At 28.4% G+C, this 26783-nt stretch overlaps 1 protein-coding gene across 1 annotated transcript in view; it reads left to right on the forward strand.

The window, feature by feature from the left end:
- mTor (serine/threonine-protein kinase Tor) overlaps nt 1–26783 on the forward strand; it is a 105322-nt gene that overhangs the window by 27694 nt on the left and 50845 nt on the right. The window contains exons 12-26 of the mRNA XM_016051467.2: nt 695–778; nt 1532–1650; nt 4345–4438; nt 5555–5760; nt 6687–6809; nt 9094–9177; nt 9949–10041; nt 11258–11392; nt 14014–14152; nt 14608–14852; nt 16835–16921; nt 18185–18352; nt 23300–23412; nt 25275–25389; nt 26414–26554. Coding sequence (XP_015906953.1) covers nt 695–778; nt 1532–1650; nt 4345–4438; nt 5555–5760; nt 6687–6809; nt 9094–9177; nt 9949–10041; nt 11258–11392; nt 14014–14152; nt 14608–14852; nt 16835–16921; nt 18185–18352; nt 23300–23412; nt 25275–25389; nt 26414–26554 — 1946 coding nt within the window. The remainder of the gene's footprint in view (nt 1–694; nt 779–1531; nt 1651–4344; nt 4439–5554; nt 5761–6686; nt 6810–9093; nt 9178–9948; nt 10042–11257; nt 11393–14013; nt 14153–14607; nt 14853–16834; nt 16922–18184; nt 18353–23299; nt 23413–25274; nt 25390–26413; nt 26555–26783) is intronic.

Consider the following 26783-nt stretch of genomic DNA (forward strand, 5'->3'; position numbering starts at 1 on the left):
TTCCAATTCGCTAGTATATAAGACAAGTTAACTCAATTCTATGGTGGTATCTTGTCATAGATGAAGGTTGACGTTGATAACTACTCGCTATCCCCACATATGCATATAAACAATTTAATATATATATTAATGAGTTATTTCTGCTAATCTTCCCTCTAAAATTTTTCTCCCAACATGCCTGGTGACAATAATTCTTAGTTATCCCAAAGATTGTTAATTGAATATTATAAAAGAATAAAAAATTTTTGCGGGTTATTGTATATAACTACTCATGCCTATATCAAAGCAGTTCTTGTAAAAAGTTTGTATAAACAATAAATGGAACATTGTTTTATGCATTCTAAGGAATTTTAACAAAAAAATCTACAGTACCAATCCAGCAGGCAGTCAAAGAAAAGGCAGACCAAATTTGAGTTGGCTTTGAAAAAGGTCTGTTGGTATTGTGGACAAAAAACTAGAACAATTTGCTGGTAGAAAAGCTTTTGCTGCTAGAAAACCAATTTCTTAAGGCCAAGGCCCACTCCTATTTGTTGAGTCAATGAAAAAGAAGTTTATAAAGATCATCTGTTTTAGCTACAGAAAATTAATTCTTGAGTTTTTATTGACTTTTATTTCTAATTATTCTAATATTGTAGTTTTAATTTAGTGTTGTTCTTGGTAAGTGTTTCATTTATTTATTCGACTAACATTTCAGGCCTTCACCAGAGCTTGCTAGAAGTGAATGATGCTGCAAGCCTAACATTAGCTTTAAAAACTCTTGGCAGCTTTGATTTTCAAGGTAACGTCAAAATTACTTTTTCCATAAAACTTTTATTCATCACATTTTATTTATCATGTGAAGTTTGTAAAATTGGTGCTTGGGGAACATGAAATATTTAATACAAACTAAAAAAAAAATTATGCGAAATCCAGATATTTTCAAATGCTTCATCTTTAATTGCAAGAAAATAAGTACTTATTTAATAATGAATAAATGTGAAAATTTTTATTTCCTAAGTAATTGTTTTTAAATCATGCACCAATCCCAAATTTTAAAATGAAACTTACATACCTAATATACAAACTTAAAATAAAACTTAAAAATGTGGGTTATTAGAAGTTAGCAATTTTTTTTTTAATTTTAAAAGTGCATCTGTTTTTTCTTAAATCAATAAAATGTGATCATTCTTGACTAACAGCAACTGTCTATGTGAAAATTTAACAAAAAATAATGCTTACGAACTGTGGAAGACATATTCGAAGCAGTCCTGATTTGCATGTTCACAGTGGCTCTACAAGCGCCAAACTTATACACTAAGTGTGAAATTTGAATAGACATCTTTTAGTTGTATAAGCAAGCCTACCAAATTTAATTAATCTAGCACAACTCCTTTTTAGTGTTAGGATTTTTTTTCTCCTTTAGTGTATTAACTTGTTTGACAAATTGCAAAATTCAAATAACTATGAAGAAGTTTTAAAAATATCTTTTATTAAAAATTAAGAGCTTTCATATTTTAGTAGTAAAAGTTTGTCTCTTTTGAATGTGTTACAGGACGTCCTCTAATGCTCTTTGTTCGCTACTGTGCTGAGAACTACCTATCTAGTGAAAATAAAGAGATACGATTGGAAGCTGTTCGTACCTGTTGCAAGCTTTTATCTCCTGCTGTAGATGTAAGTATGAAGTGAAACATTTATTACTGTTTCATTAAGGAACCTAGTCTTTCAAAGCTGGGTGACTGCTTTAAACTGAGAAACATAACTTATTGATGTGCTCTGTGGCAGAATTGCAGCGACATTGTCGCATAACCTTAGAGTTTTTACAGAAAGATTTTTCATTTAGGAAAGGGAAAATTTTGATTTTCCTTTCAGCACAATTTTTTGAAAAATGTTTTTTCTTTTTTTTTCTGCAGAATTTTTTTCTCCCAAAGATGTCTTCTTGCCCATCAGGGAATAAAGAAATAATCATGATTTTTCCATTCTTATTTGAGATTTAAAATAAAATAAATAATAATCGGTAAATCTTCAGCTAGAATTTCAAATTAATAATTTAAAATAAAAAATTCAGAAATCGCAAAAGTTTAAAAGATAATTCGCTCTAGAAATGATGTTCTGTCTTTCATTTTTTTTTTCCTTTAAGGAACACCATATATTTATACTTATTTGTATCTTTATTTTTATTGAAGAGATACACTTATTTGTGTATCTTTTTTAAATAGTCCTACTCGCGTGATTTGGGATCTTTATTTTGGGAGTTACTGCACGGATTTTATGATTTTTAATTTATGTACAAATTTTAATTTATTTACAAATTTTAATTTGTGTAATGGTTTACAAAATTCAAAAGAATAAATAATTAGTGTATTTTTCCGCCTACACAATGCAAGAATATCTCCTATAATATTAGAATTAGAAAAATATCAATTTTACAATTAAAAATTATTATATATTTTTATTCTATACTTTCTTCTGTAAAAACAACATTATTGTTACTTTAAATTAGTAATTGTTATAATTAAAAGTATCTTAAAGCAAAATATATTAGTGATAGGGAAGTTTGTCGCAGAAAGCCTGAAAAACATTTTGCCACAGGGCTTATGTGTAGAATGACAGATTTGGGGTTCTGTCAACACAGTCACTACATTCTTTGATCTTATTATTTATTTTTTGGAGTTCCGTTCTATCGATCACTTTAAAATTTTTGGCATTGTAATATATTTAAGTTCAGTTTTATCTGTTGCTACATAATCTTTGGCTTTCTATTTTTGGATATTCTGTCCTCATCACCATTTCATGATCTTAGGCATTATTTTGAATTTTCAAGGCTCTATCCTCGATATTGCACAATTTTTGGCGTTCTTTTGTATGTCCTGTCCTCACTATCGCTGCAAAACTTTTATTAATGTTGTATCTATTTGCAGTTATGTCTTCATTGTGGTTACAAGGGTACGTGTTAGTCAGTTTTATGATACTGACCACGGCTTTGTGAAAAGCTTCATCAACAGATATACTACAGTGTTTTCACTACAGCGCGAGAACGCGAGAATCTCGCATATTTTTTTCCTTTCTCGCATTAAAAAATGATTACTGCGAGAAATTCGCGCATTCTATAAATCAATTTCAACATTCACGAATTTCTCGCATTTTGGTAATAACTTCGAATTACGCCATTTAGAATAAAATCCGTTTATCTTTTCTTCCTGGATCTTTCATTATTTTCAACATCTGCCCCATTATCTAGCTTCCCTATTTACCAGTATTGTTCAGAACCTCTTCGAACAACAGAACACAACCATGGAACCCCTTTCAGAATACATTTCTCTGCAACCACGCGTTTACCGTAGGTAAAGTTTCTTCATGTAAGACGTTCAAAATTTTTATGCACTTATGTAAGATGGACAAATACCTTGCAAAGGCAAAATCTTCTATGATGATGCACCAAAAATATTCAATGCTTTAAAAAATAGAAGACGTTAACAATGTATTATAATTAAAGAAATGATTTTTTTTTCAAGAGTTTTTGTTTTTTTAGAAATCTCACTTAACTTTTTGAAATCTCACCCTGTTTTTGAGAAAGGGTGAGATATTCTCACCCATTTTTTTTCTATGATGAAAACACTGTACTAGTATCAAGAAAGAGGTGTGTTTGTGGATGTATTAACGATATTTCAGGGCGCATAGCGTTTTTAAAAAGTCCTTAAAGGTGCTTATTTTTTATTTAAGTTTGTTAAAAGCCCTTAAAGTTCTTTTTTTATTTGCAGATTGTAAAAAGCGCTTAATTTTCTATCTTTCAAAAAGATATTTTTTCTTTGCTGTGTCGATTGTCGTTCTAATTTACAAAAAACTGCATGATTTTCTCAATTTTCTCTGCAATAGTTATCAGAAACTAGTTATTTTTATCATGATTATGTAAAGGTTTTAAAAATGTTTTTGAATTTTATTGGTTTTATGTTAATAAAGTAAGAACTTTAAACGATAGAAAAAAATAATTTTTATTATTGCACAGATCCTAATTATAATTATAATTTTTTTTTTTGGGAAGTAATTAAAAATATTTTTGAGTGCTTAAAAAAAACTTAAAAGATGCTTATTTTTTCTTGAAAAAGATGACTATAGATCTTCAAAAATTGCATTTTCTTATATGTATTTATAAGCTGTTCTGTTAAGAGAAGTACTCAAGTATTTTTTGTTTCACATTAAAGAAATATGAGTTAGTAGTTTTTGCTTGTTATGAAATACGTAAGTTTTATACAATGTCTGCCTTAGTTTATGTACTATTAAATTTCAAATTTTCTATAATCTAAAATAATTATGATTTATAAAATGTAGTTGTTCTTTTTGATCCTGATACATTCAGTACATTTTCAGAGCATGAAAGCTAGTGGAAGGTACAGCTCCTCTCTTACAGCAACTGTCCAAGAAGTGTTGGCAAAGTTACTCATGGTCGGAGTTACAGATTCTGGTAAGTATTTTTAATGAATCTTATAAACGGTTGAGCCGTGATGGCTAAGGGGATAGTGTTCACCTTCCAATGAGGTAAACCGGGTTCGAATCCCAGCATCGGCTGGTTGATACCAATTCTGCATCTGTCTTGCACCAATCACAGTGCTGATGCAAAATATCCTCAGTGGTAGAAGGATTATGGGTTAGAGTCCCCTTGTCTTCAGGCTAACTGTGGGAGGTTTTTGTGGTTTTCTCTCCATGTAATGCAAATGCGGGTGAGTTCCGTCAAAAAGTCCACCACGAAGGCAAATTTCTCCCAATGCTTGATCCAGGAGTTTCCTTGTCTTCTGGCTTGGGTTCAATATTACAAGGCTACAGAGTTGAACATTAGTAAACCCAAAAAAATTTGTCGACTGTGCAATGACGGTTATGATATTATAAACAGTTATTTTCTAAAATAATGTTATAAAAATCAAAACAAATAAACTGTATATGAATCAAAATTATTGGTTATAATATTATAAACGGTTATTTTCTAAAATAACATAAATCAAAATTAAATGATAGCATAGCTTAAAAGGAGTGATTGTGTTCCGACTATAGCTCGGAATTTTGGTATAAACACACTGGGGTTTAAACACTAAGAGAAGAGCATGTAATTTTTCTGCTAATTGGCAGAATTCTTCGTATGTCAAGGCCATTGATTTGCGTGAATCAAAAACTTGTTTTGCAAAATTTTTGAGGAGTACCACAAATCTAAATTTTAAATTTTGAAATTTATGCAATATTCCATTAACATGACATTTATTATTTCTATTGTCATTATCCCCTTTTTTTTCTACTCAAATTCTCGTTCACACACAGCTTTAAAAAGTTATAGAAATGTACATCTTTACTTTAATTAAGACATGATTCATGATTTTTGTTCCAAACTTTTTCAAAGAGGAGATTATTTTTTATAAATTATGGCATTTTGAAAATAGGTAAATAATTTTAGAGAATTCTTTAAAATGATTTTAATTATAATGATAGAAGCAAGTTTTGTTTTAAGAAAAATTATTATAAATATTATAAATATAAAACAATTATAGATTATTATTATACATAATTATAATTTATGTATTCTTTTCTGCAGACATGAATGTTAGATACTCAGTGTTAGCCTCACTGGATGACAAATTTGACAGCTACTTGGCACAGGCTGATAATTTGAATGCTCTGTTCATTGCCCTGAATGATGAGATGTTTGAAATAAGGGAGCTGGCCCTCTGTACTGTTGGTCGCTTAAGTGCTGCTAATCCTGCATATATTATGCCTTCTCTGAGAAAAGTTCTCATTCAAGTAATTGTTTTTGCAACCATCATCTTTTATTTATTTATTTTTTTGGTTGTATGATTTTTGAGCAAGGTCTTGAACAACTAAACAAAGAAACCGAATAGAAAGGAGAAAAGAAAGGAAATTTTATCAATCTGGAAAAATCAGGGGAATTTAATGAAAATATCAGAAAGATTAAGAAATTTGAAGTAGTTTGTATTTCAAGAACCTAAGTAAGTTTCTTTTTCTAAGTAAGTTAACTTTTTTTTTCCTTCAAAAATGTGGTACAAATTCTGAAAGTTAATTTCTTCTGCTTGATTTTGACTTCATTTTATCATTAAATGCTCATCTACTACAAGTCCTATTTTCTCTTCATCAATGCATTTATTTAAAATTTTTAAAAACAGAGATGATAAGAATAAGAAGCAACATACAAATCACTATGCTTTCTTCTTCTTTTTCCCTTCTTGTCAGAATGTGTTGTGTCAAGTTCAAGTTGAATGGCTGACTTGTTAAAAACATATAAAATTCTCATTTATTCTGTGTCTGGTTTCGTCATTTTTCGTACTAAAATCATCATCTCAACTCCATTTTGTGTTATTTTTTTACTTTGAAAATCAAGTAAAAGTCAATATTGCCTTTTAAAAAATTTTAATTTGCTCATCGTAACCATAAACTTAAGATCTTTATTGTTATCAGTCATCACAATCTCGAACCTATACCTTCAAATAAAATAGTTTGATATTTCATTTTGATTATATAAGTAAATTTGTTAAGACTGTACATAAACGATAAGACCTTTTATAAATAAACTTGTTAAACAATTAAAAATAAAATTTTATTTGTTAGTTTCTTCATAAACAATCTTTAAAAAAAATACAAGTATTTAATTTAAGTTTTTTTTTGTTGATAAATAGATGAGGCATTAATGTTACCTCTATGATTTATTTCAGATCTTAACAGAATTGGAACATTCGGGTATCGGTCGTAACAAAGAACAAAGTGCCAAGATGTTGGGACATTTAGGTGCCAATGCCCCAAGACTAATCCGACCCTATATGGAACCTGTTTTAAATGTAAGTGTTTTTAATAATCCTTCGATTCTATTCTTTTTTTATTAACAAAGTAAAAAAAAATATATATACAGTGAAACCTCCGTTAAGCGGACATTCGTGGGACCAAAAAATTTGTCCGTTTATGAGAGTTGTCCGTTTACGGGAAGGGTACCCTAATAACGAAATTTAACACCGTAAATTGTTTTTAGAATATTCTCAAAAATGTAGAAACAATTAAATAATATCTACAAGGATACTGTAAATATCTACAAGAATATTTATTTAAACAATAAGAAAGATAAAAAAGAATATATAAAGAAGTTTGAAATAAATACATAATTCTGGATGTAGCTACAGATAAATAAATATAATTTTCCTATTAGCATAGATACTCAAGTTAAACATATGATACCAAATAGGAGCGTACTGTCCTCAGTCCGTTTCAATTATTAAGTTCACATCCCCTTACACCTACTTATCATTTGATAGGGAACATGGTTAATACCTTCTTGGAAAATAAACCTCCCATGATTCGCAGAAAAAAAAAGTAATGCATACCTGTAAGTCATGAGGACCTATGGAGATGATTATTCACAATTGATCAATCAAGTGTATGAATAAATGTTTCATTTATATAAACACCTTAAAGATTATACTTCTGTTCTCTTTTTTTTTTACCCCAGTTGTGTTAAATACAGTCTTCAAATTGATAAGAAAATTAAAGAAATTTTCAATGGGGAAGAAGTATTGAGAAAAGTCATTTCAACTTGAGGGGTTTTATAACCTGTGTGGTCCAGATGAAAAGATCAAAAGATGCCGATGTCAGAATTATTTCAGGAGTGCAGTACCATTTTCTCTTCTCCTTTCTTTACAAAGATAAGGCAAGGTGACAGGAGAAAGATTGATTTTTCGGTGGTGAAATAGCTTAACAATATTTTTAGTTATGGATAAGGCAAAAAGTTTTATTTACATGCTTTAAAAATGGTGAAAAATTTGAATTTTTTTAGCTTGCAATTTATTTAGAAAAAGTAGTGTCCGGCTTGTAGAGATTAAAAACAACCTTTCAGGACCAAAATGACTGTCCGCGTCCGGTTACGGGAGTGTCCGCTTTGCAGAGAATGTACGTAATGGTTTATTCATAGAAGATTCCCGGGGAATTAAAAATATGTCCGTATTGAGAGGCGTCCGTTTTGCAGGAGGGTCCATAACAGGAGGTTTCACTGTATATATATATAAATATTTTAGATAAGAGTGTATAGGTAGAAATGTAGGTGACTAATTTTGGAACTGATTAATTGTCTTAATTTGGAACAATAACTTTCTATTTTAATGCTTCCATTTGTTAGTAATGTGCGCAAATTATATTAAAACCGTCTTTTAATTAAAATAAATTAAGATTATAAAGTTAAAATTAGTAATATATTCATTAAAATTCTAGAGCCATTTTTCGCATCACTGAAAAGACGTTTGTTTCCATTACATACCTCCTATACGCAAAATGATCTTAATTGTTTTTTAAAATCATTCTTTTAATTTTTTTTATATCGCAGATTTTTGCTCTTTTCTCTTCTATTTTTGAATCTCACGTTTGTTACAATGATCAGTTCTAGCATCACATAATTATAAATTAAAATACCATATTACTTTATTGTCTCTTTTTTTTTTTAAATTATTGTGTTTGATTAAATGTGTACACTTTTTTTTTTTTTTAATTTGTAAACCTGTGTTTTCCCTAATCATTTTTAGATCGGCCATATCTGCTCTTTGATCCTTATAAATGCACCCTCTTTGCCTTTTTTTTTTTGTGGTTAAAATAACCTGCTTTTTTACTCTTAGTCCATTTAATTAAATAAATAAGTCACTGTTTAAATAATTCCACGCAGATAAAATTATCTATGTTTATGGGTTTAATTCTGATTATACTTTGTTGGGATTATTCTCAACTGGTTAAATTTTTATAAGTTTCTCTTTTTTTCAGGGAGTATATTAGTAAATTTTTTAAGTGAATTTAAATTCTAAAATTATTTTTTAAACCATCCTTTTTTTTTTTACGTGTCCTTTTTTATTCCTACGGAGGACTCTGGTAAACTAATGTAATTTAGCTAAGCCATATAACCACTGCTGTTGCAATTTCTAGTATTCTTTTTAAAAAAATTATGATCTATTTTTTAAAAAAAGTATGTTTGTCCATTTTCAGTAAGGAATTGATATTTTTTTTAAATATTTGCTAAGTTAGATGTTACATAAAATATTTCTTATGTTATTTGAATTTCAAAAATGTTTTAAATTACATGCTTTATTGTAGGTCCTTATTCCTAAGCTGCGAGACCCTGATCCAAATCCAGGTGTTACTGTTAGTATTCTTGCTGCAATTGGAGAACAAGCACAGGTAAGAAACTAAACAGTATTCATTAACTTTTTTTTTGCATTTACGTTTAATTCTTTGTTATTTATGTAGTAAATTCAATAAATACTTGCTTGTAGGATATGTACATATAAGTAAGTTATATTCGTATGTTATTATAAAATTTTTTTCAGTATTTAATGACCTCTGCACCTGTAAATGATTTAGTGAAAAAATTTTGTGATATATATCAATATCCGGGGCCAACGCTAAGGATTTCTAATTATTAGCCAGTAAATTAGCCAAACATCAAAAGTATTCACCAATTTTTAAACGTCTTCGTCAATTGCAAATCTTAAAAAAAAAAATTTTAGTTAATTTTTCCCCCCCGTAGAGAACTATTGTGCAGTAGTTTGTTTCAGGCTTATATTATTAAGATCCAATTCTAATTGGTCATGTGACGCATCTTCCAAAAATTACTGTAATTGAATAAAAAATACTGATTGTTTATAAAAATTCATTTTGAGGTAATTTAAATTTCTTTCCAGTGGAAAAAATTATTAGCCAATACTTTCATCAAAACACAACTTTATTTGCCAAATTTACAATTTTATCACAATTTGCAAGGTGGCAAATGCTTAGCGCAGGCCCTGCATATCCATAGCAATATCCATAGATGGTAGCTATACACATTTGTCGTAAAAGAATTATCCTATGCTTAGCACTCAACTTAATTTCATATTAAAATGATTGATTATATTGTATTTTCTTTATGATTTCACTATAGTTTTTTATTGTTTTCTTCTATATGTTAAGGTGAGTGGTGTAGAGATGCGTAAGTGGCTGGACCAGCTGATGCCAATCCTTTTAGATATGATGCAGGATTCATCTTCTTTGCCCAAGAGAGAGGTACATTTAATAGACATTATTTCCAATTTTTTTTATTCCTATGAGTTTTATTTTAGAAGCTTAAGAATAATTTTTGAAGGGAATCTAACAATTTGGAAAATACAAATAAACTTGAAAAGTCAGTGGAAATTGGTAATTTAAAAAAAAATAATAATCTCGGAAAGTTTTTGAATCTATTAAATTTTAAATCTCTTAGGAAAAGGTGGAATTTTTCTGAATGCAATTTTAAATTTATAAATATCTGGGGAAAATGTATTTAACTGTCTTTTGCTTTTATTTCGGTTTTTGTTATTGTTACCCACAAAAAGTTTCTAAGTTTCTTAACTCAATGTGTAATAAGAAAAACATTTTCGATCTAAATTGTTTCTTTAACTTTTACATATTTACCATATTTGTACAAAAAAAAAAAAAAAAAGTTTTTAGAAAAATTGTTTGATTTGTTTGTTTATATTTACAATATTTGTGCCTAAGAATTTTTTCCAAATTTGGTGTTATGGGAAAAATATTTTCATATAAAAGTTGTTCTTTTAATTTATACATTTTTAGAGGAACTAAAAATGTTTTTCTTTATTTTTGGTAAGTAAATTTCCATGATAAATATTTAAAAAAAATATATATTAGTAATATTTAAATTTATGTACTAATAAAAGTAAATAGTCTACAACTTTATTTTATTTATTACGTAATTTTCTTTATTTATTTTATGATAAATAATTGAAACATAATTATATTATTTTGAATGTAAATCTTTAATTTGTGTTTTAAATTTTCTTTTTCAGTGAAAGTATTAGAAATAGTCTTATATTTTTGAGGCATGTGTCCTTAAAATTTTATTTAATTATATATGGGAAATGATATACCTTTTAATATTTTACTAAGTAGCAAATTAAAAAAAAAATTGCAAAATAAAAGGATTTTGAAAGTTTACGCATCGAAGTTTTGGAAATTTTATATGAAACTTTACCACGCACCCTGGAATATTTTTTTTTTAATATTATATATTATTTCTGTCAGACTATTTTAAAATGATGTAATTTTTTACTGTAAAATGATTAAATGTAATTTCTTTTAAATTCATATAATTTGTTGAAAAATATCTTTTTAAATCTTGTTAGTACAAATTGTTACTTTTTCTATAACTTTTAATTTTTTGTAATTTGATATTTTGTTTTAATTGTGATTGTAGATGTAAGATGTATAAAAAGTAATGTTTTAGGTTGCTTTATGGACCCTTGGACAACTGATTGAGAGCACTGGTTATGTAATTGAACCATACATGAAGTACCCAAACCTGCTGGAGCTTCTATTGAATTTCTTGAAGACAGAGCAATCTCCCACCATTAGAAGAGAAGTAATATAGTCAAATTAAATTTTATTCCAAAATTAATAGGATAATCCTGTGTTATTCCTAACTTTTTTAGTTTATTACAGTTACTTTAATGTTAAGCTATAAAAATCTGATTTATCCCCATTAAACTTTGATTTTATACTGATTAAAACTTTTATACACAGTACACTCTCGATTATCCGTGCGCGGATTATCCGTGCTTATTCCGGAGTCGTACAAAAAATTTAAAGAGAAACAGTTTCAAAATTTAAAAACATTTGATTCATGAAGTTATAACACTACAAAATCTTTGGAAAGCAATATTCGTTATTGGATTGCAGTATATGGAATATCAGCAGCACAATCAAAGGTAAAATCGTCTATGTTATCACGATCGTGGAGAAAGATCATACCGCTTGATGAATAACCTTCTTCAGATATTCAAGAAGAATATGATAACAATATTCTCGAGCAAGCAAAAGAAATCTAAGGTTTCGAAATTCTTGATGAAGAAAAATTAGAAGATAGGTTTCAAAGTGATGCATGTGAGCCTGGCTTCCAGTATTTGACAGATGAAGACATCGTTATGTTGTTAAATCAAATAGTGATGATAGTAACAGATGCAGAAGATGTAATAAATGAGGGAAATACGATTTCTGCTGCTCTACAATCTGTTGAAACTTTAATAGATTATATAGGAGTATTTGATTACGGTGACATTACAACGGTTTGTAAAATATGTGTCAATATGCGGCGTATTACACATTTTTTACACGGTTCCCTGCAGATCACCGAAGTCAAGCATCACTGGCTGCGGTCAGTGTGCGGGTGGGTGACCACTTGGATCAGTCTGCGTAGGGACCGAGGATGTGCGGTATTGGTCCTCGTTAAACTGTGCTACCGTAAAGTGCTCGACTTTGCGCGCAGGTCATCGGGCTACTAAAGCGGGGGTGCCATCCCCCTCCGCGGAGGATCAAAATTGTGATGGCATGTCTTCAGATCATCCTCAGAGGGATGTTTCCCAGACCGTCGCCAATAGCCCATTGTGCAGCTCTAGTGTGACGTAAATTAACAACAACTACACATTTTTTAAAAAGGAAAATTCCTAGTTTGAAGTTATATGGGATGCAAATGTCAGTAATTTTTATATTTTTCGTACTGATATGGATTTTTTCTTTAATAAAAAGTTTTCGGATTATCCGTGTTTTTTCGATTGTCCGTGCGACCTGTCTCGGTGATTAACCCGGTTAATCGGGAGTGCACTGTATTTTTCAAATTTAAAAAAACAAAATATAAAAATTAGAAATGCTACATTACATTTTAATTATTTTTATAGTTATTAATTTAGTTTTTTATTTGTTGGTGTAATGCATTTTTGTTTGAGATGAATAATCTCAAGAAATTGAAGTGAAAAAAAAAATCTATTCATCAATGAAGACTTCATTTGCTTCGTAATAAAAATGGAGAATAGTCTTTTTCTACTTTAATTATGAAGCAAATGAAGTTTTATGGACAAGTAAAAATTTTTGTTGCACAAATTTTTATTTTCTTTTTTCTGGCGAAAAATTTAAATTTTCTTGTGCTTATTTCTATTTATTTGCTGAATGCACAAAAGTTTAATCATATTTAACATGTTAAAAAATTTTAAGTAATTTGTGATATTTTTTAAGATTATATACCTTAAAACAGATGCAAATCGAAAAATAGGCCTAATAGTTAAGTGAGGATGATAGTCAGAAGTTTGATTACCTTTAAGTTATGTTTACATTTTGGTTTTTTGTTAATCTGTGGAACTAATTGCACAGAAGAACATACAATTCTTATACCTATTTATTCAATTATCTAAAGGTAATATAATGTAAAAAATAATTAATATTTGTTTCGCTATTTAAAATCATTAAAAATTTTATGTTAGTTTTTAAAAAAATTTAAATCCTCTTAAATTTGTTATGAAACAAATTAAATAGTTTCCCTGGAATAAAAAATATGGAAAGTCATTTTATTCCTTGGTGAATACCTTGATTTTTTTTCTTATTTTTTGTTTATAAAAAATACCTAATCAATTATTTTTTTGTGTGCTTTAAGATGATATGAGAAGAGGTTGTATGACATTAATTATAGAACAACTCCATTTATAAATTTCTTAAGCATATTACTCAGATAAAAATATTCAAACTGCTCTAATAATACATTTTTGTAAAAATAAGTCTTTCTGTCATTTACACTTACTTCAATTTTTAGTAACTTTCATAAATTTTAAAAGTTTTTAAAAATAAAAACTAGGTGTTACAGGTTACAGAAATGACACAATATGTTACGTCCGTAACAGCCAATTTTTAAATTTTTAAATTTTTTAAAAAAGTCTACATTTTTTTAAAGGTTTTATAGTTAAAGTAAGTATAAATGACACCAAAGTCTATTTTTACAAAAAAATATTAAACATCTTGAGTATTTTTTTAACTGAGATCTATGATTTTAAAGTTTTCTAATAAGATGTTGGTAAAAGGAGGAATTGCCTATTTGTATAGAGCCACATTTTCCATTATTAAATTACTCTTATTTTGTTTGTTATTGATTTGAGTTTCACTTATTTTCTTGCTAAACTAATTTTTCATGGCCATTTACAATATTTTTTATCTTCTTAGGCTATTCGTGTTCTTGGTCTTTTGGGTGCATTGGATCCTTTTAAGTACAAAGTCACACTTGGTCTAATTGACCTCTCTGGAGAATCAAGTAGTGGTATGCTGAGCATAGGAAATTCTACAAATATTGCAGACAATCAAGGTACGTTTTGTTTAAATTTATCATTTGCATTTATTGTACCATAGCCTCTTACTCTACTGGATTTTCCAGTAGACTACTGGGTTTTTACAGTTTCTCCTCTTCATAAAAATGAAAATTCTCCTGATTTTCGTGCATTTTAGAAAGCTTCCAAAAATTTAGTAACTTACCTAAAAAAAATTCATATTCAAATAGAATTTTCCCTCAGATTATTGCTTTCTTGAATACAAAAATGAGTATTAGTAATACATAATGTAGTGAGCCTCATTTATAAAAATGAGGTTAAAACTTTTCTTTGTTCGAAAATGCTCAGTTTATTCGTTAAAATTCGTTAGTTATCGTGAAATATTTTATTGTATTTTTTATGTATTATTTTATGTATGAAATTATTGTATGTATTTCATGTATGATTTATGTAAAAAATAAATTTGTGTGAAAAGCTTTTGTTGTATTTGTAGAAATGAGTGCAAGTGAGATGTTAGTAAATATGTCTGGATCCCTAGATGAATTTTATCCTCAAATAGCCATTGTCACACTGATGAAAATAATCAGGGAGCCTCTGCTGCATCAGCATCATTCCATGGCAGTCCATGCTATTACTTTTCTGTTCAAAAATATGGGAATAAGTGCTGTACCTTATCTTCCTCAGGTTATGCCATCATTCATTAATGTTATCAAAACTGCTGACAATCCTTTTAGAGAGGTGATTTATTTTATTTTTCCACTTTTATTTGCTTTTTAACAGGTAGCAATTTTAAATTGAGAAAAAATTCTAATTCTTTTTAATAATATAATTAAGTATCTTATAAAATTTCTTTCTAAAATGTTTGGAACATTGCAAAATATGAGAACAAGTTCAATTCCTTACGTGTCTCAAGTTATGCTGTCATTAACTACTTGATATTTAAATTTTATGATTATTAATATGGTAGATGTGGGTTTTTACCGTTTCCGTTTAACTACCAACATTGAATTTTTATTGCTATTCGACAAAATTTTGTTTTTTTCTTTAATCACAATTTATATTAATGACATTTGCAAAATAGACATAGTGATTGATATGAATCCTTTTTGCTATTTGCGATAATATTAATGTGATTGATGTCTCATTATTTCATGTGTTTTTCGTATAGTATTTTTTTTTTATCTTATTGAAATATTATTAACTCAATATAATCTTGACTTGCGAGTCACACTTGCAATCTCCAAGTCCAATTCAAGTTGACGTCATTAAAATTTCACACCTGTGGTTCATATTCATGTGATTTAAAATTAAACATCGTGATTTGTATTCATGTGAATAAACAAAACATCATTCGTATTTATGCAATTTAAAAATCGAGCATCGTGGTCCGTATTCTTTCACTTCTAAAGCTACTGTTGTGATTTCTATTCACATAACTTAATTATATATTGAGATTCATATTCACACAATTATGAAATCAAACATCGTAACTATATAATTTTAAAATTTAACATCGCATTTCTTATTAATGTGATTTATTTTTAAGGGTTGACAATAATCTCTTGTAGCAAAATAACTTGGATCCTCATTGGACCAAATAAGGGTTCAAAGGGCCGTTATTTTACGATATTGGTCCTATGTAGAATTGTTTAATTCTCCCAATATTGGTCCCTCAGTGCATATTGAGCGATGACAATATAGGACCCACATCGAGCCAATTTTGAGCCCATCTGGGATCGAAGTAAAATTTTTGCTAGGGATTCGTGGAAAAAAACTAAAAATAATAATAATAAATAAATAAAATAAAAATAATAAAATAAATAAATAGTTTTGTATCTAGCCTCCTTATAATTCGAAACATATTTTCAATATATTGATGCAGATAATTAAAGTATAATAATTTTAAGAAACTGTTTTTATTTTTTATTTTACCGAAGCTTTTTTTAATAACAAAAGGATAGTCTAAATCTGTGTTGAGAATTAAAAATCTCTATTAGTATTGGTATGAAATGCTGGTATATTAATTTTTATGATTCATAATGTTGATGAAATTCATTCATTTATAATTCAATATGAAAATATTAAAACTTCATGTAAGAAAATTAAAAAGTAATCTAAAAATTTCCCAATAAAGAAAATTTATGATTGGAATTTATAATTTTCTAAAAGCATGAATTTCAACAATGAATGAATTTGTGTCTGCTGTCTAATTTTCTACTGCTAAATTTTTAAAAATATCTTCATGAACTACTTTTGTTAAATGTAGATAATAATTTTTATTGTATAGATTTTTCTGTTTTTTATTTTTCTAAATTTTTTTAAAAATATTTTTGGATAAATTATTAAATTTTAGTGGAAATGATATTCGTTTACAAAATTTTTTAATTTGTAGATAAACATATACTTTCCTGGCATTATTGATTTTAGTAGTGTTGATTTCAGTCTTCAATTCTAAACTTTTTTATTTCAAACTTATAAATTAAACAATTTCTCTTGTGTATGTATCTGAATATAAAACATCTATTATTTTATGGAAAAATAATGAAATAAACTGATTTTTTTCTTTGAAGTCTTCATAATTTTATTTAATTTTTTCTGTATAATTTATATTAACTATTTACTTTTGATATATATTCCGAATTTTGAGAATGGTACATAAATTTTGTTCTTTCTTTTAAATGTACAGAGTTATAAAATGTTTTTTTTTTTTTTCCTTTCAGTTTCTATTTCAACAGCTGTGCCAGATAATTAGCATTGTCAAGATTCATATTCGAAACTATCTAGATGATATATTTTGTCTTTTGAAGGTAAAAGTCAAAATTTCTTTTAAGTTTTGATAGAGCATTTGTCTTCTTATAAGGTGAACAGGGTTCGAATTCCGGTGATGGCTGGTTGATATGAATTCCGCATCCGGCTTGCACCGACCACAGTGCTGACATGAAACATCCTCAGTGGTAGACGAATCTTGGGTTAAAGTCCCCTTGTCGTCAGGCTAACCGTGGAAGGTTTTTGTGGTTTTCTTCTCCATGTAATGCAAATGCGGGTAATGCAAATGCCATGTAATGCAATTTAATCTTTCTATGTTATGACACTGTAGAAGGTTTTTTTTTAAAATTTTTTTAAATAATCTTATTTTTGTTTATATAGCATTAATTCTGCTTATTTCACATCATTTTGAATTAGATTAAATGGTGTACTAATGGTGTACTAATTTCGAATGTGTACTAATTTGGCATTTCTTTATTATATGGTGTGCGATAATTTTTTTCTCCTTTGTTGATAAGCTTGTTTGTGTATCCATTGCTAGTTTTTGTTTCATGAAGATAACTTTACCTGGTTGGTAAGGCTTTGGGCCCATGTCCAAAAGGTCATGGATTTGATCCCCGTCAGCCGAAGACTCCAAGCGTAGTAAATGGTGACTGATGAATATTAAGTCTGTCCGGTCACAAAGTCCTTCATGTTCCCATAACTAATCAATACCTGTGGGGGTACTGATCCAGGAGCTCCCTTTTCTTCTGGATTGTGTTCAAAATTACAAGGCTACGGAGTTGAACATTGTTAGTCGTAAAACCAGAATTGGGTCGGCTGTTCAAGGACAGTAATAAAATAAAATATAAAGATAACATTAATCGACAGTTGAAATTAAGTTTTTGTCACTGGTTCAATGGACTAGTTATCGAAAGGTATTATTAATTTACATTTTCACTGGTCTGTCTATCTTCTATTAGATTTTTTTTTTGTGAAAAGAAAAGCTTATAAAGTGAATGAAAATGAAAAGTTACATTATGGAGAATGTGTAATGTCACTACTATGAAATGTGCTATTTTATGACAGTAACATAGACTAAAAAAAAACTAAAAATTAAGACCACACCCAGTCTTTTACATCTATTGTTTGTCCTCGGGACCACTGATAATTATTTTAAGGTTGTCCGAATTGAATTTTGAGAACTGCTATTATTGTTAAAATTACATCATGCTAAGATGTCTCAATAGAGTGGGTACAATAATTTGGAGTGCAGCTTCCATATTGAATTCTGTTGTTTTGAGTAATTGTTTTTTTTCTTTCAGGATTTTTGGACACCACAGAGTCCAATGCAGAGTACAATTCTTCTTCTTATAGAGCAGGTTGTTATTGCCCTTGGAGCTGAATTTAAGATATATTTACCACAGTTGATCCCACATTTTTTGCGTGTTTTCATGCATGACACCTCAGAAAACAGAACTATTACCATGAAGGTATTGTATCAGTATCTATTCTATTCAATCAATATATTTTTTTATAACTTTAAAAAAAAATTATATTAGCTTCATCTTTAAAAACATTATGATTAAAGTTTGGAAATGCTGTGTTTAAATGTATTTCAACTTATCAGTAATATCCCATGTAGCATTATACGGGAATTAAACATAATTTTTTTGGAAAATCGGTAAAATCAATATGCTTTATGCACATATCTATGTAATATTGATGGAAGATATCCTCTGAGATATCTGGTAAAAATTCATTGGTATTTTTTTTCGTAATATTAACAGAATGTATTTTACCAACTACTTTCGGTAAGATTGCTTTTGTATATTTTATGTATTTTTGACGATGTAAATTTACCATTTAAATTTGGATAAGAAAGATTTTATGCATTTTACGTATAAATGTTGATGTGTATTTTACCATTTCGATTTTGGTAAAAAGTTCCCATATATTGTTCGCAATATTGACAAAATAATGTACCATTTTATTTCGGTAAGAATATTTTTGTATGTTTTACGTAATATTGACAAAGTGAATTTACTATGTAGATTTAGTAAAAATGCTTCTGTGTATTTTACATATATTGACGAAGTATATTGTTACATATATTGACGAAGTATTACATGTATTTAAGAACCATTAAAATAATATGTGAAAATAATGTACTGATAAAATATTTGCAACTGATAAAATATTTTCAAAATAAATTAAATTGTTTATGTATAATTTTACATCTATTTTTCGTTTCTTGGATGTCCATTTTTTTCTATAATATGAAGTTTGTTTTTCATAAATTTGTGTTACATAAATTGTTGTAAAGTAAATTATACATACTTTTGACACCAAATTGACGATTTTCTGCTATATGGGATTTGCTTTTGTAAAGATTAATTGCTGTAAGGATTACTAAAAAACTACTGGATTCTAATATACATTGAAGTCTTGCATGTTAACCATGTCGGAAATATTTTTAAAATTTTCATTATAATTTTGAGTGAGCAAAATAGTTAACTGGTTTCTTATTAAGAAGAAAAAAAAGTTTTAAAAACTTTTAATTTGAAGCACAACTGTCAACAAACACAGTTTTTCTCTTTTTAATTAGAATATATGTCATTTTGATTTATACAATGCTTAACATAAATTTAATTTTGAGAAATTTAATTTTGGCTAACTTGTATGTAAAATTTACTTAACAATTCAACTCATCAATTAATCAAAAAAGATGCAAAAGTCTAATTACTGTATAAATTGTAATTCTGATGGTTAAGCATTGAGTCAGTAAGAATCATTTTTTAGGTGTGGGTAAAAAGACCTTCTAAAAAATTTTGGCATTTTCTTGTTGCTAGAAAAAATCCAGAGGTAAATAATTGGATTACATATAATTGAATAGAGTGTAGTAATCTTATAACTCAGTATATATTCAAGCTTACATGAAATTACATTTTTCAAGATTAGATGTAACTCTAAATGACTTACAAATGTGTATCTTTATTGCTTGTAATTGTAGTTCAATATTACTGTGTGACTTTGAGGCGAGCTCCTCCAAACTAAAAGTCTGGGGCTGCCTGCTATTATGGTAACAAGCAAGAGCATGTCTCTAATGGGAGTGAAATAGAGGAATGCAGGTGTCGATTGGTTTACTCACGCAGACCTATGCCAAGTTTCAGACAAAACTATTCACCCCACACCCCTATTCGAAGTGACTTTTTCTTGTATCCTTAGTATCCGCCACGACGCGGTGTGGGTGTTTTAAGGCGTTCTCCTGAAAGCCGCTCTATTGTCCTATTCTGAATTAAATTAGAAATCTTAAGTTAGGAATGATTTAATGTAATTAGTAAATGAATTGTAGAAAAAGGTTACTTGGTTTGGTGCCTTATAACTACCAGGTTAAATAAAATCCATTTATTTAGCTAAGCTATAATTTTAGTAATTTTGGGAATTTGATTGCATATATAAATAATTTTGAAGGAAAAATTCAAATTTAAACAGCCTTTTAAAAATTAAATAAGTTGATCTAAGTTAGATAAAATTGATATTGTGTTTTTCTTATTTTTTTTTATCTAAGCACATTTTGATTTAAAAGTTTTAAATGTTTCTGGGCAATTCCATGAAAAAGGGGAAAAGTATTGGAAAATACAAAAGAATAATATTATTATTTTTGATCTTTTCTGTATTAGAAAGGTTTGAAGTTTGATAATTTATAATAATTTTTTTTGAGAATTTAGTTTTTTACTGTTGATGACCCATTGAACACTAGCAAATTGCTTGTTCTGATTTGGGTGAAGAATATGGTCAGATTTTGAAAATCAGTAAGTTAACATTATCTTCGTTTCAAAATGTTCCAAAGAATAAATATTGCTTATTGCACTTAATAAAAATATTGTGCAGTGTTAAAATAAGTTTTTGTTGTTAAATTCACTTAATTATATAAATTTCAACTAAACTTCAATGCATGTAACGTAAGTTACCAAAAACTAGGAAAAGTTTTTATGTGCAAAAAAGAACAAGTGATACAAAAGTAAGAATAATATTTTTTCTTTCTTACAGGCTAACAATAAATAAGAAGCAATAGTTTTCTTTTCAAATATTACTTATTTATTGTTTTGTGCACTATTCAATGTGTGTAACGTAAGTTACTGGCATGCATGTAATGTAAGTTACCATTGTGAAATGAGTCTATTCCTCTTGAAAATTGGCATATAAACTAAATAAGATATATCCAGTTACAACACCAAACTTTAAATGAATAAATACTGCCTTAAGATATTAATTTTAATGAAAATCTCTGCATTAAGTTATTTAATTGGGTGTTGGAGTTCATATGTTTTCAAAATTGGACGAAATCTCTCGACAAGCATCAGGAGTTAAGGATGTGATTATAATTCGAGATGCTAATGGTAGTAAAAAGAAAGTCCAAGAACGGCATCTTCTTCATTCAGTTGGAGAAATTCTCCAAATGTTTATAAAAGAAATCCAGAATGCAAAATTGGAAAAACTAAGTTCTTTGAGCTCCGTCCAAAGCATGTTTTACTCAGTAGCAAAATTCCAAGAAATGCTTGTCGTAAGTATCACGAAAACTTCGGATTGGCTACTGAAGCCTTCACCAAATTCCATAATGTTCCATCTTTCGAAATTCTTCAGAAATTTATTTTTATGTTTAGAAAAAACAGATGAGTGCTGGTCTGGAGAATGTGAAACTTGTTCTCATCAACTTGAAGATTCACTAAACAAAATTACCCAAAAAGAAAACCAAAATAGTTTGAATTGGTATGCATAGAAGGAAGCTGATGCTGGCCAACTGAAAAAAAAATGTCAGAATAAGGAAATTCTGAATATTTGTCTGAACACATAAAGAACATGAAGCCACAGTTTCGAAACCATGTTAAAACCAACCGTGTACAAGCGCTTGCTTACAGAAGGCAAGTCCAAACTTCGACATTACCATCATTCGATAAGAGCACTGCAATCATTCGATAAGAGCACACAATTTTGCTACTGCAATCACTTGAATATATTTCGCAGAAAATTATTCGTGCGAATACCAAGACGAGGTGTAAAGTGCACACTGGACGAAGAAGCAAGTAAGTATTTTCACCATATCAGCATGGTCCTCCGGAAAGCATCATTCAATGGCTTTCATAAGTGAGATGATTTAGATCACACTAAAGAAACAGGTGATCAGGAAAAGGAGTGTGAGAAATGTCGTATTGAGAAGAAAACATATTGTCACCAATACCTCTGAGTTTGAGGCAGCAATACAAGAGCATTGAACAAAAATAAATGTGTTAGAAATCACACCAGAAGATATTAAGAAACGTCAGAAAAAGTTACATCTGTCCATTCTATTCTCAAAAGCTCCACAGATTGAAAACATTAAGCAGATCTACTATTTAAAAGAACAAGAAGGCTTACCAGAAGGATTTTTTTAGTGAAAGATGTTGAAAAACAAAATGATGAATCCAAGATAAGAGCAGGGGATTGGTATATGGTTAGATACGAGGACATGTTATATCCTGGTGTGGTAATGTCTGTTGAAGAGCAAGAATTTGAATTCAATGTAATGGCTACTCTGGGAATCTATTGGAAATGGCCAGAAAAAAGAGATGAACTATTCTACCAGAAAGAAAACATAGTGAAAAGAATTGAGCCCCCTGTAGTAGTTAATAACAGAGGACATTATAAGTTTGCATAGTAATGTGTGAATCAAGTGTGGGAATCAAAAGTATCTGAATTTACTTCATGTACACTTTTTCTCCATTGCACTATACTGTTTAAATATCTTAATTTGCATTTGTACATTATTAGAATAAAAGTTTGCTACAAAGTGAATTTCGTAACGTAAGTTACCCATTTAAAAAATAATATTTAATTTAACTTCTGAAATAAAATTTTAAATCTAGGCATAAGAAATATTTAAACATGTCAGAAAAATGATACATATAATCTTAATCATTTAACGTTTGTATAGGAACAGAATTTTGCCTTCAAGTATATTGCAAATTTATGCCATTCCTTTTTCGGTAATGTAAGTTACCACACTAATTTTAGGTTTTTACACTGTTTAAATTGAAAAATATAAATTATTTTAATTAGGTTCCTCTTGGTTTTGAATGTAATTTTAAGAAATCACTTTATTTTAATGTGTGTATTAGTATTATTTGTTTGCTTCTGAGTTCTCAGTGCAATAAAGTTTATGTGAATGTAACGTAAGTTACCGTGGAATAGCCCTTCTAAATTTAAGCTCTTTCTTTTTTCCTTAAACTAAAATGTCTTAGTATTAATCTGTAAAATAAAAAAAATTTGTATTCTAGTTTTACTCTTTGTTTGCATTCTTAATCTTAAAATTATTGGGAAAGAACTCAGAAAAATATTAGAGCTCTTATTCTTGTTTGTTAGAAATTGTATTTATTTCACTTATATATTCATTTTTACAGCTTCTAATAGCATTACAAAAATTTGGAAATAATCTGGATGATTATTTACATTTGATTTTGCCACCTGTTGTTAAGCTTTTTGATTCACCTGACGTTCCTATCAATGTGCAGAGGTAATTTTTATTTTTAAATTACGGGTCTTTATAAAAAATCAAGGAGTTGGAACAATTTCTGAGCATATACTTACTAGCTTATTTTTAAATGTAGCAACAGTGTGGTATTTATTTTTATTAATGATTTATTTATAAAAATTTTAATCTTACAAATTTAATTAAAAAAATTTTTTAAAATATTGATTAATTTAAAAAAAAAGAGTATGTATATTTAATTAAAGTGTAAAGGGTGTCTGGTAAATGTTGCAACAAACTTCTGGATAAGGTAGGGGACATCATGAAGATTAAGAATTGTATTGGAACCCATGGCCAGTCTCCATACGGTGCTAGGGGCATTTCTCTATAATAAACTCTTTCAATGTGTACCTTTAAACAAGTACTTTTAATTATCTAGTATATTTTAATTTTATGTTTTCTTTTTATTATTGTTGAAAATTGTATTCAAATAGATACAGAAATAGCTGTTTTACAATAATTTGATGATTTGACGCTCTTGTTAAATTAATCACCAAATCATAAAATAACAATTAAAAATTCAATACTGAACCAATTTGACCACAATTTTTGACAATAATTATTAGAAAACATGAAATTAAGATGACATAAAGTACCTGTTCTAAGGTACATGTAAAAGCAGTTCATAATACGAAAGCGACCCTAGCAGTGAAAGATGATCAATCATAATTTCATTTGCAATTAATACTTATGATATGCCTTACCTTTCCTAGAGGTTTGTCGCAACATTTACTGAACACCCTGTATATATTTACACATTACTATTATTTTTTGAAAATACTGTTGACTTCTCCTTATCTGGCTCAGGACTTTAACATTACATTTTACATTTAACACTTACAAGTACATTTTAACACTTCCTAGTCATACATTTTCACACTTATGTATTCAGGGTTGTCACTCCACAGGAAAACTCAGAGAATTTTCGAAAAATCACCTAAAATAACAGGGAATTTTGAGTTTCTTTAGAAACTGGGGGAAAATACAGGGAATTTTGTTTCTTATTTTTGTGTTTTAAAAAATGGTAACCACTCAAAGTATAAATCTATGGGATATTTAAGGAGGACATTTCAGCTATATTAAACTAGCTCATTTAGTATAGCATTATTTGTTTTAACTATGCTCAGCTGTCCTTTTTTTTCCTTAAGTTTCTTTTTAACAATTATAATTAGTATAGATGGCCCAATACAGCTCATACAAGAGCACAATGATTGTTGTGTTTTCTCTTAATATATTGTGAATAATATAAACAGGAAAAACACAGAGATTTTTTTTTTCTAGATTTGAATGGCAACCCTGCTATAAACTTCAAGTATTTTTGGATTAATCACCTGTCTTAAAATGTGTAGCATGAATTTTTAATTATGTAATAAATCATTTTTAATTATATGGGGCCTACACCTCAACCACATCATGCCTTTATAGTTGAAAGTCTACTGCATTCATTAGCTAAAAATTAGAAATAACTATTTGTATTTATATTTCACAAGAAAGTACTGAAAACATTACATTTTTTGTAATTTTTCTTTCTATTTTATGGTTAACAAGTGATTAGAATGAATAATTATGATGTTTATGTTTCATCCAATCTTGTTCGATCCAACTATCTGATGGTTTTGCTCGTAAATGGGGGGAAAATCTTTCAATTTGAATGTTGCTTCGTTACAAAAAGCAAACCAGCATCTTTTAAGTTCCCATGTAACAAAATGTATTTTAGGGAAGTACTTGTAATAGCATCAGAAGATTAATTTTGGCAATTTCAAGACTTTATGCCTGAAAATTTCTCATATTGCTTCAAAGTGTTTTTTTTTAAAATCTAATAAGTGCCTTTTTTTAAATATTCATAGGCATGCTTTAGAAACTATTGATCATTTATCAGAAACCTTGGATTTTACTGAATTTTCTTCTCGAATTTTGCAACCTCTGGTCCGCAATCTGGACACAGTACCCGAACTTCGCCCAGTAAGTGATTTACTTTTAAAAATTTCTTTATTGGTTGGCATTTTTGTCTGCATTTGTCCCTTTATAAAAATAAATAAAGGATATGTTTGTAGAAAACTTAATAATTACTAAATCTAGATGAAAAAAAAAAAATTTCGGCATTACTTACCATTTATTGCCTTCATGTTCCATCAATACTAATTTATTAGACTGTAAATGTTAAATTGAAATATTCCTTTTATTTATTTGATTCTTAAAATTATATTAGAGCTACACTAATGGACTATTAGTGACATTTTTGGATTTTTTCTCAAATTAGATTGGGGAAATAGATGATGGTAACTATCATCTGATCTCTGTTGCATACTCCTCATTGAGATGAGGATTATTTTTTGCTCTGACACGATAAAGAACATTGAAAGGGGTTTGCTGAAGTATTTAAAGAAATCACACATAATAATTTTATTTTGAGACTATATGATAGGAAGGGAAAAAAATGCAAAATTAAAAGACATTGCTGGTACATAGCTTATTCTATGTTAAGAGTATAAAATAGTTTTAATTTAATGTTAAGTTTAAGAAGGTATAAGAAATATAAGTTGGATGGTAAAAAAAAGTTATCTTAATTGAGATCAATATTAAAATAAATATCATTGCATTAATTTTTGTGTAGTTAAAATGAATGAAAAAATTTATTAACAGCATACAACAATATACAATAGCATATTTTTGGAATTTTGTCTGAACTTCATTAATACGTTCAGGTGTAAATTGCTTAACTTGATTAATTTGCTGCAAAGTTATAAATAAATATTCAAAGATGTACTATCACAGCTTCTATTTTTATTAAAGCATTAGGGGTTATTGTTAATTTTTTTAATATGTTATAAATTTATCTGTCTTCGTTCTCAGATTTGAAAAAAAAATGGATTGCGTCAATTTATCAAAAGATTCCTATAACCAAACTTAAAAAAATTTGTTGAAATATTGTTTTATTAATTCATAAGACTTATGGACCTAATATTTTTATTTTCATTTTTTATAGACTGCTATGGATACCCTATGTTCTGTGGTTATACAATTGGGCAAAAAATACCAGATATATATTCCAATGGTGCACAAGGTTTTGACTAAACATCGTATCAATCACCAAAGATATGATGTTCTAATTAGTCGAATCATAAAGGTAAGCTTTAATATTTAAACAATTCATTCTTCTGCACACTTTTATGCATGAAAGAAGTGAAAAAAATCTGGATTTTGCACTTTCGGCAAAAAAAAAAAAAAAAAATGCATATAATTTTTCCTCAAGTTTTCTATTGAAAATAATTATTAGCATTATAGCACTAGTTTGTTACATGCTTAGTTATTAAACTTTTATGTATCTGATTATAAATATAAACTTAAATTAAATC

The sequence above is a fragment of the Parasteatoda tepidariorum genome, chromosome 9 (genome assembly GCF_982258835.1).
Source record: "Parasteatoda tepidariorum strain Cologne lab strain chromosome 9, Ptep-v5.0, whole genome shotgun sequence".
NCBI classification, from domain to species: domain Eukaryota; kingdom Metazoa; phylum Arthropoda; class Arachnida; order Araneae; family Theridiidae; genus Parasteatoda; species Parasteatoda tepidariorum.